A 13,512-nucleotide genomic window follows, 5' to 3' on the forward strand; every position below is an offset into this window, starting at 1 on the left:
CCGTTGTAGAAACACTCTCCTACTCACAGGCTTGTCCCTGGGTAAAGATGGATGTACTGCAGGTTTTTAAATGCAGTATTCAGCAAATCACATTTTTCCATTTCTTGGCTTCTGTGGTCTTATCCGTCATGTCTTATTCTGTTATATTAAGGAAAAAAAATCTCTGGTTGCCAAACTAAGCCTTTTTAAGGCTTTCAGGGAAAGGTCTGGGCTCAGTTTAGTTTTTACACTTCGTGGCTTCTCAGTTTGAACAAATGCGTCTTTTGAATCAGCAGTAGCTTCATTATTTATAGTTATCTTTTCCACATAAAAGGGCTGAATGGCTCCCTTCCCTGACTCTGTGGAGAAGCTTGGTACTGTTCGTTGGCTCCCGACGGCTAAGCGGAGTCTCATCTGAAAGATGCTGCAAGCTCCCTTCTCCATGAGGAGGGCCCTTGCGCGACTCTTCTCCCTCCTGTGTTAAGGCTGATACCATTTTGCTCGCTGGTTCCACCTGCTTCACGCCTACATCCCCCCCTTTCCTACGTGCCAGCCACAACTAGTCAAGTCTTCTTGCCATTAGATCTGTTAATTACTGATTTGTTAACCATCTGACACCATGCCGACTTCACTCCTCCATTACGTTAGTATCAATATTTGAATACAATGGTAAAAAGAACGACATATAAGAAAGTACAAGTGTAAGAAAGCATTTTATTGAACTGCTTTACCCTGGAAAATCCATGGGGATCCTCTAGTCCTTGCACCACTGAGAGCTCATCTTTCTTAGGGCTCCTGTGGCCCTGATCACTGACAGCAGATCTAACACCCTGGGAAAGATTTGGTCCTTAGAAGCAGAATCTCACACAAAAATGTGCAGCAAGCTGACCAACGGCCAGAACCTTCCTCACTGCTTGGAGCCTTCTGGCTCATATTTATTTCCTTTTTTACCAAATGCACTTAACATAGCTTCTGCTGAGAGAGAATGGCAGGCTTCATTAGTAGTTTTGCTCTTTGTGTCCCCATGGAGAATATCAATGAAGACATCAGGGAAAGCTCAGTCAAATACGCTGCAACATAAATGTGCAGTTGCAATGCATACGTTAGAGGAGGCTTCACATCTCTTTGTTAAGTAGGGTTAAAATAAAACTACAGAGCACACTTTATATATATATAATGTACCCACACATATATATACGTATGTTTATATATAAATGTGGCATTACATGTCCATGTTCATGGACCTTTGCACGCACTATGCAAAATTACCTATCACATTAAGTCTGCACAAGGCTTACAAAAGCTCAAAACACTGACAGAAAATAGGAAGTAGCACAGACAATTTTGACGTCTTCCAACAGCTTCCAACACGAAATGGTAATCTTTGTTTTCGGTTATGTCAGCACAGGCCATCACGGGTATGGGCAAACCCTGCTATAGCTAATGAAAATACATCCATTAGCAGCACCAGTTATTTTTTCCCATTTTTTAGTTCTGTGAAGCAAAATAAAATCGGGAGCAAAGCAGACTTTATGCTAAGGAAAATGCAATTTTGAATTCAAATGCACAGAATCAGTTTTGAGCACTGATCAGGCAAGAATCATTTGCTCAGTGTTTTGGGGGTCATTAGTCTGTAAGATACCTCAGTGCAATCCAGCACAATCTAAGTTTGCCAGGGATGGTTCTCTTAGAGCATGGAGCTAATTAGCCCCTCTGAAATTCCTGCTTGATCCCTGTGGATTTCTTTCTAAAAAGCCTCAGAATGTCAATATAAAAATTCCTTTTAATGCTTTACATCTTTATACTTACACTCAAAGAGTGCATAACAGTTCACTGTTTATTTTTCAGTGTAGAACCAGGAAGAGTATCACAGCCTTGAAGATTCTTCACAGCTCGTTACACTTGTAAACACATACGTTACTCTGATCTTTACTATTGCTGCCATTAATAAGAAAAAAAAGTAAAGGGTTTGTGCTGCTTAGATTTTCTGTTGCTAATGTCAGCACTGAAGGGAAGAGAGTGTGTGAGAACCCCAACCTTTGTGCTACAGCCGAGCACATGAACACCGTGGATTTCAGTGAATCTTCAGGGAAACAACAGCTCTGCTTACAAAAGAGCTAATGGTTGTACACCAGCCTCCTATTTTCTGCTGTTTCCTTCACTTACTGCTTCTTCCTTTCCCCCGTTCGCCTCCTACCCTGCCCTCCTTGCAGCGTCCATCGTCTGCTTCTGCCGCCTCAGAGGCTTCCTGCGGGCGGCCACTATGGAGACGGGTGCCCGCGGCCAACCGCAGCCCGGACGCGCTGCCTCGGGATCAAGCCTTACACCCACGTTACAAACTCAGACTCTCACAGCGGTTCCCTTAGCGGGGTGACAACATGTTTTCTCTTCGGCTGAGCAGTGCCATCAAGCAGCTGCAAAAAATTACAGGCTGGGAAATCTCTTCCTATCCTTCCCTCTGCTAGTGGCAAGGATCTGCTGGAGCTGAGCTCCCTTCTGAATGTGTAAGCTGTGCTCCCCAGGAATACTCCAGCTAGCTGTGCTCAGACCAGCCACTGCTGGGTTATTTCTAGGCATTAAAAAGATTTTCTTTAAACAAACACATTTAGGATTTTCTAATAGCAATTTAAACCTAATCTGAGAATGTCTGGAAGTGGAAAATGACTTCTACATGCTGAGGATAGTGTTCCATTACCAGTAATTTATTGTCTTCAAGAGCATCGCTGGAACATTTATTGACACAACAAAACACAGACATTTCTGGTTTATTATAAAATCTCATTGTGCTCAGCCATTTGTGACTAAGCACAGCAGTGCAATTTATATTCCCAGGCAGGACTTCCTATTTTTCCAAGTGTGTTTAGACTCATATGAAGATTGTATAATCCAAGAGACAAAAAAACCCCAAACAATTTCCTATTGAAAACAAATGCAAAAATTCAAGCACTCTTGGTGGAAGAAAATAAAATAAGATTTTTAAAAAGAAAATTGACTGAAGAAATTTACTATAACATTTCCAGCAGCGTATGCAGGTATCTGGGAAGTTATGACACATTTGATGAAGCAAAGGATTTCAGTCATTCTAGATCATAAATCATGTTTCTCTGTGCTCAGAATTATAATTCAACAAGCCAAGATGAAAACTTCGTTTGTGTCTATTTATTCTAGAACAGACGTTCCAGAGAAATATGATTTCTATTAAAAGGTTACACAAGAGAGCCCTGTTTAGAGAGTAATGTGGGGTTTTAATACTTAAATACTTATTATTATTGCTAGCACGTTGTAGGATCCATTCTTGCAAACTCATGTTTTGAAGTCAGGGATTATCCATGTAAGTAACTGTTCGGGCTGTCAACGTATTAGAGCAGAAATCTTCCTTGGATTTAATCCGTTAGCAACGGGTGAGGGAATAAGTCCATGAATGTCTAAAGCTACCTTAGATGCCCTACAACAGCCAAGATTTTGTTCCAGGTGTCTAAGGAGATCCTGAACGAGTCACACATGTAGCTGAGAGGTAGAGCTCATGCACCCCACATCTCACTGGTATTTTACTGCTGCAGACAATGTGACTACCACAGTTTCTCAGATGTCTTGGATCTTGCTTCTCCCTGAAAACCTGGGTTCTGCTGTGAGAGTGGCTGGCTTCCCTCCAACTAGCTGGTGCTCTCAACTTAAAAAGCACAGGTTGTTTTTCAGCAGCTGCTCAGCTCCACTGTATCTATTAATCTTGCTTTTCTTTGGTCCATGAAGCTAGCTGAAGAGTTCACTGCCTTTCAATACTACTCTTAGTTTCTCATATACTAACACAGTGCTCTTGGAAATGAAACAAAACCTTACATATAGGATGTAAATGAGATGATCAGCTCTTAATGAGACCTGCAAAATTAAGTTCTGGATCCTCACTTTCCCAGAGTCCTGTTTTGCATGACGAATAAGGAGCTAGGTGGAATATTCAGAACAAACTCGGAACCAAATTTCACAAGAATTCAGAGCTGTCCAAGACAGCAAGGGCAGCTGCCCTCTGAAAGCTCCTGTCTCCCTTCCCTGAGCTCTCAGGGAGCCCAGAAGGGAAAGAGGTAGGTGGCACAAACCTCTGCTCTTCTTCTGCCATCTCACCTTTCCCATCGGACCAGGATATCTTATTTAAGGTCTCGTCTTTCTGCAAAACTATAATGACTCCCTCCAGACCAGGCAGTTAACATTTCTTATTGACGGCATTTATATATAACATATTACATACAGGTCTGAAGAGATCTTATTTATGCCAACAATATAAATAAGGCCACACAAAAGCTTTTCATCTCCCAGCTAGCCTAGTACCTTTGTTCATGCATTATGGTTGTTTGTTTTCTCACAAGCTCTGAGTGTTTCTTTGTGCTCTTATCCCGTAATTATTTCATTAGGATCTATAAGGCTGTTGCATCAGCACAGCACATTCAGGCCAGGTGTTGCTAAAATTATAATCAATGGGAAGAAATCACAGTATTTGGCAGCCTGCAGAGCACGTCTGCTCTGTGTGGTTGGCTTGTTTTTCATTATGAATTTTCCACAGAGTTTAATCCAGGATAATATATTTAGAAGTAGATCTGGCAGTTGATTCAAGGATTTTAGAGTGGATTCACTTTCCACAACAGATAGGATTTGCTCGTAAAAGTTAATGATCTAGGCCAATTTTTTGAAGCCACTTGACTAAGTGACGTTGCTCTATGTTTGGGGGATTTTACCATAATATCGTAATTCTTAAACATGGCAAATGAAACCTTATTCTATTTTAATCACACTCAACTTGTCCTTTATAAAGACAAAGTTACGGCTTGATTTAACCTTTTTATACAAGCAGAAGTCAGCTGCACAAAAACTGTGTTAAAGAACAAGGCATGACTCCGCTCGGCGTAGCAGCCCTGACATGACTGCGCTGTCCTTGTGATGTGGTGTGCCATCAGGTGCCAACAACACCCACCCACCACGTGGGAACTGGAGATCCCTTGCAATGGTGTGTGGATATGGCTGAGCTAGCCAGCAGGTCCTGAGACAGTTCATCCTGGTCATGCTGAAGGATTTTGCTTTGAACAGTCTGTCAGGGAAAAAGCAAGTGTGAAAATCCCAGACAGGAGGACCCCAACAATCACCTGTCCAAGAGTTTTACTAAGTCAGAACCCCTGGTATAGCTTCCAGGGTCTTGCAACACCCTGTGCTTTATCATGACAGCCCAGCAACTGAACTGAAAGGTAACCAAGAGGTAGAAGTGCTTCTTCATATGTTTTACCCATCTCTATTTGCATGTCTGTGTGCTAAATGGAGGCTTACAGACCTGTCAGAAGTCTGGAGCCATCTCTTCGCTCCTGACAGTTTCAAAGTCATGCAGAATGAGGAGAGCCTTCCTTGGCCATCAGGTATCTCCTTCTACTGGAGGCAAACATTTCACGTAACCCTCTTCATTAACTCTTGACTTATGTCTCGAATATATACAGATACTTGGGTTGAGTTCAACGACTCAGGACTGTTCCCTACAACTGATTCAATACCTGGCAAAAGTCTTTCCCTGCCCAGCGGCCCTGCTTTATATGTTTCCAACTTTGCATTTCTGCTTCTTGAGCTTCAATACTTTTTTTGCTTCATGACTGTTGCTGTCGCCGAGGTAGTTACATCTCCCTTTTTCTACCACCACCACAGCTGACGGTGAATGAATGTTATACTTCAAACTTGCCTCACCTCACTTTCAGGATCTCCTTTGCTCAGGACACCCCTTCATTCATGCACTCAGCCTTGGCCAGCTCTGCAAAATTAATCAGTGCTAGTGCAGGCAATATGCTATATGCCAGCAGAAAGAAGAGAGTTGAATCCAATTTCTGATGTAGAGCTATGCTGTCGCAAAGGGTGTAAGATGTACCTAAAGCTGACTAATCTTTTAACCAGTAGACAAATGTTAAAGGTGAACAACTACTTAAAACAAGTTGACCTTAAATCTTCCTGTACACTCTGTGTTACTGCACAGGCTGATGCCTGGGCTGAAACAGCAGGAAGGTATTTGCCTCTGAAGCCCAGCCACTGAGGGAAAAAGCTATTGCTTTTTTCCCCCACAACCTGCTCACCCCCTGCTTTGCCTTCAGACTTCCCAGGGCATGTGGCTTGGGCACAATTAGCTAACTGATGCACAGTGGCATCTCACACACACACACGTATATGCAGGCGCACACACACGTATATGCAGGCGCACACACACATACACATCCATTTATGTACATGTGTCTCTGCGTATATAAACACAAACACATGCACATACCACACTCTTATTACTAAACATATTTCTTAATATATGGACTTCACAGTTTGTGCCTGGAGGGGACTGTGTTTCTTGCAAAGCCACTTAAAAGACACCGCTTTCAAAAGACATGTAAGCGGTCAATATAAACACAATTTACATGTAATGACTGAATTCCTCTAAGCTCCGGGGATAGGAAAGATTTTTTGTCAGATGCCTTTTAGTTTCAGACAAATTTCTGAAGAAAATAATTAGGTTTGTAAAACTGAGGCCAGCACGTCTTCCCATTGATCATGAAGCTAACAGTGGGTTGCCCTGAGGGTTGTGTTCACGGCAAACAGAATACCAGCTTGGAAAGAACAGATGAAACAAGGTGTTATTCAGCCTAGTTATTTTCCAGCTTTTAATGTGCTTGGCAGACCCTCTTTTCTTGTCAGAGCAATGAAACGTGTCAGAGCTAGACCTCACCATCACTAACCTGTGGTCAGTAATGCCAGAGTGGCTAGACAAAGCCTGCCACAGAAAGCACTAAAAATGGTTTCCCTGGTCCTCTTGCAGAGCGATGGCTCTCCTGACAGATCCCAGGAGGGTCACGTTAAATCCTCAGCATCATGCAGCTCTTGCTAGCGCTGGCTCTCAGGGAGGAAAACTATTCTGGGTGCAAAAAGCCAGCAGAGAAACGATGATATTCTGGAGCGTGGGACCGAAGGGGACTGCCCTTCCCTCCTCTCGTGTGGCAGACAGGCAATGGCAACGTAGGGCTGGAAGACAGGAAGAGAAATCAGGGCCCGTGCTGATACCTGACCCCTCCTCCATCAGTTTTGGCTTTCTTTAGGTTACATTTTCAAGCAAGTCTAAAAGGCGAGGATATACATCTGAGCCATACCAGGAAACCATTGCACTGATCAAGCATGACTGGCGTTTATTCTGCCATTACTTTAGCTACTGTACTCATATGTACCTAAATATTTTTCCATATATACCTAAATATTGTTTTCATGCTATAACATGCTAGGTTAAGTAGTACAGGCCATGTGTTTTCTTCAGGGGTTTAGATAGGGAGCAGGGTAAGCAGTGATTACTCGGCCACTTCCCCAACTCCAGAATAGCCAAATGTTTTTTCTAATATGAATAGGAAAATAGTTTAAAAAGTGAATTTTAGAGGAGGGATGCTGTGCCGCAGAATAAAATTTCCTAGTTCTGAAACACTCTGAAAATTTCAAACCCTCATTGAAACTTTCACAGTACTGTGTTCCCAACAATATCAGCTTTTTGGGTTTTTTTCAGTGTGAATGGAATAGAGAAAACGTGAAGAGACTGTACCTCAGACTGCTGCTGCTACTTTGGGTCACAATTAGATGCAAACAATATTTCAGAATAAGTGCCATAACTCGACAAACTTGACTTTTTAACAGGTTAAATTATTCATTGCATAGAGATAGCCTATGCCATTATGTATTGTGGTCCAGGATTTTCTCCGTGACACATCTATATGTCTCCTGAAGTCTATCACTTCCTATAAACACCACAACAAAGCATCACCTATTTATCTTCGTCTCTCCTTCTACTCCTCTTCCACTACAGCCTTCTGATATACCTAAAAAACGTCTGCACCTCCTGCCACAGGTTCTTGGTGTGTGGGGAAATGGCTGCCCGGTGTTTCTACATTAAAATTAGCATTGTCCTTTCTGTGCAAAGGGGAGCAAGTGATGTTTTACTTCTTTTTAGCAGAGACACATGAGCTGTCTAATATGTCTCCTTCCCCCGCACACCTTCTCCACCCCAAGAGCTTTCATCTAGCTTTAAAGATGAAACCCTCAGTCTCAAACCTGGTTATCACACACACAGTTGTTCAGCTAAAGAAATGTTTAGCATTATAGAGTAACTGGTAAGGGACCATCTTAAAAGCAAAACTTCTACTTTTTTCTCTCTTCCTTGACCTTACCTGCCACAGTGTACAATCACATATATATAAATATACACATTTGCACGTCTGTGCACTCTAGGCTCTATGGCAGAAGATTAAAACACAATGCATATCCTCAGTGCCTGGAGAGGAGATGCATTATTCAGTGGAACTAACCACCACACAGTCTCACTACAGAGTAATTAGTAGCATGACTGTCGGGCACAATGAAAAAAAGTCTTGAAAGAGCTACTAAGGTTGAAAACGTTGACTAAGTATATTACTTGTTATTAGTAAAACATAAGCTGCCAGGTATGTCTTCCAACTTAAATTGTAAGAATTATTTATAGCAGGAATTTTCCCCAATAGCAATAACTGCAGATGATTAATTCATACAGAAAGCTAAGATAATATGAATTATTGCAAATTAAACTCCAAGCACTAAAAATAAATGTAAATCTTAAAAAGAGACAGCTTTAAAAGGGATTACTTTTTCCAAACAAGCCAGCAAGGTAGCGCATTTCTCAGCCTGGATGGTGAGAACCAGAAGTGTTTTTTTCAAAATTTCAGCATTTAAGGAACCTGTAGGCAAACCAGCAAAGTGTCACTTCTCCCCGGTGCTCGTAACGACATCATGCTGCTTCCCATGGCAGCATCCGGGATCTCTTCCCACAGAGGAATTTTCAGCTGAGGTCAAAGTTTTGGCTGCTAATACATACTATTCTCCCACGTTGTTTCCAGACAGGTGACCATTTGCAGTATCGTTGCCTGCGTGTTTACGGCTATTGTCTGCATAGCTCACTTGGCTACACGGGCTCTGTGGCACCGCAGAGGTGGTTCAGGAGACTCTCCCACTCAGTCTGCCAAAGTCCGAGAGTCAGATACCGCATGACAACATTTTTTTTATCACCAGCTTTATGAGGCTCCGTGCCTTTAAGCCTATGCCCTAACGGCTTAGGGGTGTTTTGCTCAGAGGGGACTGTTTAGAAGTCCTCAGAATTTTGATTCCTAAATAAATATATGCTTTTGGAACTAATTTCAGCATTTATCATTATTTCTTATTCAAATTAATAAAGTGGTAATATTATTAAATCTGGGTATAATAAGCACATGTAACTTCAAAGGATGGTTAAAGCAAATAAAAGGTGGAGACTTAACAAAAGCGGTGGAGCTGACAAGCATTTTTCAAAGTATGACATTTTGCTCAGCTGTTCTGTTGAAACCTCAAACAACAACTGGGAAAAATCCCACGGCTTTTCTTCCCTCCTTTTTGACCAATCGTAATTAACAGTTATACCATAGTAAAAAGTTCAGTAGGAAAACCAAATCAACAGCTTCCCAAAAGTAACTGCTGATTTGGCTATGGTCCCATTCCTTTTCTGCTTGTTCTTCAGTAGACACAAAGACCACTGATTATAAATAAATATTAGTGAAGGAATCGTTATTTGCCTGAATACACCTGCAGAGCAGCAAACCTAGCCGGTTCCTGTCCTGCTCACTTCGTGGAGGTAACCGCAATTTGAACGGCTAGATTAGTAAAGCAATAGTATCTGTGCACAAGTAGGCATCTCTACATGCAAATAAATGTATTCGGATGCTCTCCTGCTTATCCATGCGAACAGTGCAGGCATGGTTTTGCATATATGTTTTGGCATTATTTGCCAAATGATCAATTGGCTGAAGGCAAGAGAAGCTAGGGCGGCAGAAAAGAGGAGTGATTTCAAGTCCAGCAAAGCAAAGTGGCCAGGTGCTGCCAGGGTGAGCGTCTGCGCCACAGCGATAGCCGGATGAAGAGGAGAAATATTCTAGAAGGAAGAACTGGGGGGGAGGCAGGGGGAAGGGGAGGTTCACCTTGTCCTTTAGGTGATACAGAGAGAGCTGCAAGTTGCTTCTACAACCGTGTCCCTCAGCGGAAATGGCTGGAAAAGCATCTTGTTTCTCCCCACGTCCACGGCAGCACCGCTGCCAGTTAGCTCTCCTCTGAACGGCTCCGAATACAAAATACCCAAACCCACGCTTTCCTGGTAGAATATTGCTATTGGCATTTCACTGACCTGCATCCCATATTAATGCTGCTTCTGCTGCTGACCAGAGCCCATGTTCCCCTTCTCCTACTGCACGCCACACAAGCTCTCAACTCAGCGATGTAATTTGCTGCATAAACGCCTTCAGGATCTGATATTTGGAAGATGAAACATTTCTCCCCAGTCCAGTCCAGTAGATCATACTTTTCTATTTCCTCTAGGTAAAGAAGCAGAAGCTCTGTTTTGGAATTTTAACTTCAACCATGAATGTGCCCAACTCCTGAAGATGCTGATTAAAAGAGTTTGGAAAAGACAAACCATTTATAAGCTGTCATTCAAGAATCAATAGCGTATTAATAGCCTTGGGTGATATTTGTCATGTACCCGCACAAAAGGTCCCGTATAAAAATAATATATGGTGGACATGCCAAATAAAATCAAAGCTACCTACCTACAAACAAAAGAGAGATGTGCTATCAGCATATCCTCTCCTCACTTTTCACTATTTTTAGAAAAATTTCTGTATAGACAATAACACACTGTACTGAAAATTTACCTGCATTCCCAAGGCCTGTTCCCAAACTTACCCAGAGATGGATTAGGACCTAAGAGAGCAATTTGAGAGAAGAGAAGAAAAAAATAAATATTTTTCTTCTACTGTTACTCACATTGGCAAAATTCCACAGTGTAAATGTGGTTTGTTATTCCTGAAAGTGGGTGTTTACAGTGTGAAATGCCTCCTGCTACGGAAGCACCCGCATAAGTTTGAACACCACTTCAGAAGAAACCTGCATTAGTAACAAAAACACACCGCATGAAAAACGGACATCACTAACTGGTTAAGACATACAGCGGGCAATGTAGCTAAAGAAATAAACTGCATAGTGATGATGTGGTCAGCTTCAGTCTGATGTTTGTCTCTGGGACCATTAAACTCATGAAGAGACTTTCCTTCCATTCAGTGGGCTTTACCAAAAGTGAAGCTCCATGAAGACAGTGAAGCAAAGAACAATTCACAAAGTTCAGTACTGGGTGGCTAAAAGAAAGCAGTGTGTTATGTGATATGAAAGACAATGTTTTAAAAAAATTCAAATCTTTGTTAAAACATGCTTCTTGATCAGTTCAACACAGTTAGAATGATAGAATCATAGAATCATTTAGGTTGGAAAAGACCTTTAGCATCAAGTGGAACTGTTAACCTAGCATTGCCAAGTCCACCACTAAACCATGTCCCTAACCACCACATCTACACATCTTTTAAATACCTTCAGGGATGGTGATTCAACCACTTCCTTGGCAGCTTGTTCCAGTGCTTGACAACCCTTTCGGTGAAGACATTTTTCCTCATATCCAATCTAAACTTCCCCTTGAGCAACTTGAGACCGTTTCCTCTTGTCCTATCGCTTGTTACCTGGGAGAAGAGGCTGACCCCCACCTCACTACACCCTCCTTTCAGGTAGTTGTAGAGAGCGATAAGGTCTCCTCTCAGCCTCCTCTTCTCCAGACTAAACAACCCCAGTTCCCTCAGCTGCTCCTCATAAGACTTGTGCTCCAGACCCCTCACCAGCTTCGTTGCCCTTCTCTGGACACGCTACAGCACCTCAACATCCTTCTTGTAGTGAGGGGCCCAAAACTAAACACAGGATTCAAGGTGCGGCCTCACCAGTGCCGAGTACAGGGGCACGATCACTTCCCTACTCCTGCTGGCCACACTAGTGCTGATACAGGCCAGGACACTGTTGGCCTTCTTGGCCACCTGGGCACACTGCTGGCTCATGTTCAGCCGGCTGTCAACCAGCACCCCCAGGTCCTTTTCTGCCGGGCAGCTCTCCAGCCACTCCTCCCCAAGCCTGTAGCGTTACATGGGGTTGTTGTGGCTGAAGTGCAGGACCCGGCACTTGGCCTTATTAAACCTCATACAGTTGGCCTCTGCCCATTGATCCAGCCTGTCCAGATCCCTCTGCAGAGCCCTCCTACCCTCCAGCAGATCAACACTGCCACCCAGCTTGGTGTCATCTGCAAACTTACTGAGGGAGCACTCAACCCCTTTGTTCAGATCATGGATACAGAATGTTAAGAAAGTTAATCTTTTCTAACATAGATTGAGATGAAAAAAAAGCCATAATGGTGATGACCAAATGCCACATGCTGCGTACAACACTTGGAATTCTGTGCAAAGCAGGCAAGAAAAATGAGCAGTTTAAATGCCAAACGGTGCAAATTCCTAATCTTAGGAAAAGAATCAATCCGTGGCGGTACTTCGGTTTGGCCCGCCAACAGGGCACACTGCTGCCGTGAACCTTTCCCCCGCCGCCTCTGCCTCGGCGCGGCTCAGCGGGCACCCCGCGGGCCCGGCGCGGCCCGGCGCGGCGGAGGCAGCCCCCCCCGCGCCCGGCACGCCCGGGGCTTGCCCCGGGGCAGCGCTGCGCGGGGAGCGGGGAGGGGAGGCGGGGAGTGCCCCCGCCCTGCGCCGGGCTCACACGGGGACGAGCGGTGCCGCCTGCTCCTCCTCCTCCTCCACCTCCACCTCCTCCTCCTCCCGGCCGCTCAGCCCTGCCGGCTCGCAGCCCGCGGCTGGCCGGGCACCGGGCGCTGTCGGCGGCCGGGTGCCGGGAGGGGGGCGCGGGGCTGGAGCTGCCGCCGAGCTGCCGCCCGCCGTCCCCGCCTTGTCCCGGCGGCCGGTAACGGCCTTTGTCTCTCGGCAGCGGCAGCCAGCGGCGCAGGGACCGGGACCATGGCTTGGGGCGAGCTCGGGCCCCTCCGCTGGCTCCGGGAGAGCCGGCAGTCCCGCAAACTGATCCTGCTGATCGTGTTCATCGCCTTGCTGCTGGACAACATGCTGCTCACCGTCGTCGGTAGGTAGAACGGGCTTTGGTTTTGTTGGGGTTTTTTTTCTTTCTTTCTTCCCTTCCTAGTTTGTGCCAGAAATAATCTCCGGTGACAGATGTCCTCTCCGAACTCATTTAACGCTCTCGCACCGAACATTTTCAAGCACTGATTTTATTTTGTTTTTTTAAACACGGATGATGTTCTAGGTATTGCAAACACGCTGCCAATACACACCAACGCCTCGCTTTATTTCTGTGTTAATGGCAGGACAAGGAATGCTATCAGGAGGTCTTCACAATTCTTTCTTTTTTTTTTTTCTACTAAACGCCACTAATACTTCCCAGAACGACAGCTAACAGTATTTTTAGCTCGTCATCGTTTTTTCTCCTGTGGTCATGCAACTGAAACAACACGCTAGATAACATTGGAGATGCCTGTTTCCTTGCGATAGTTCCTCGTTCCCCCACATCGCTCTTAACTTGATAGGTTAATAAGAAAACTATCTAACTGGG

The 13,512-nt window shown here is 44.2% G+C and overlaps 1 protein-coding gene across 1 annotated transcript in view; it reads left to right on the plus strand.

Moving 5' to 3' along the window:
* Window positions 1-12,331: 12,331 nt before the first annotated feature.
* SLC18A2 (solute carrier family 18 member A2) overlaps window positions 12,332-13,512 on the plus strand; it is a gene marked incomplete at its 3' end in the record, with an annotated part of 29,024 nt that continues 27,843 nt past the window's right edge. Inside the window, exon 1 of the mRNA XM_082002338.1 lies at window positions 12,332-13,026. Within this exon, the coding sequence (XP_081858464.1) occupies window positions 12,363-13,026 (664 nt within the window). The 5' untranslated portion in view covers window positions 12,332-12,362. The remainder of the gene's footprint in view (window positions 13,027-13,512) is intronic.

Source organism: Phaethon aethereus, assembly GCF_964289735.1.
Source record: "Phaethon aethereus genome assembly, chromosome: 7".
Classification (NCBI taxonomy): Eukaryota; Metazoa; Chordata; class Aves; order Phaethontiformes; family Phaethontidae; genus Phaethon; species Phaethon aethereus.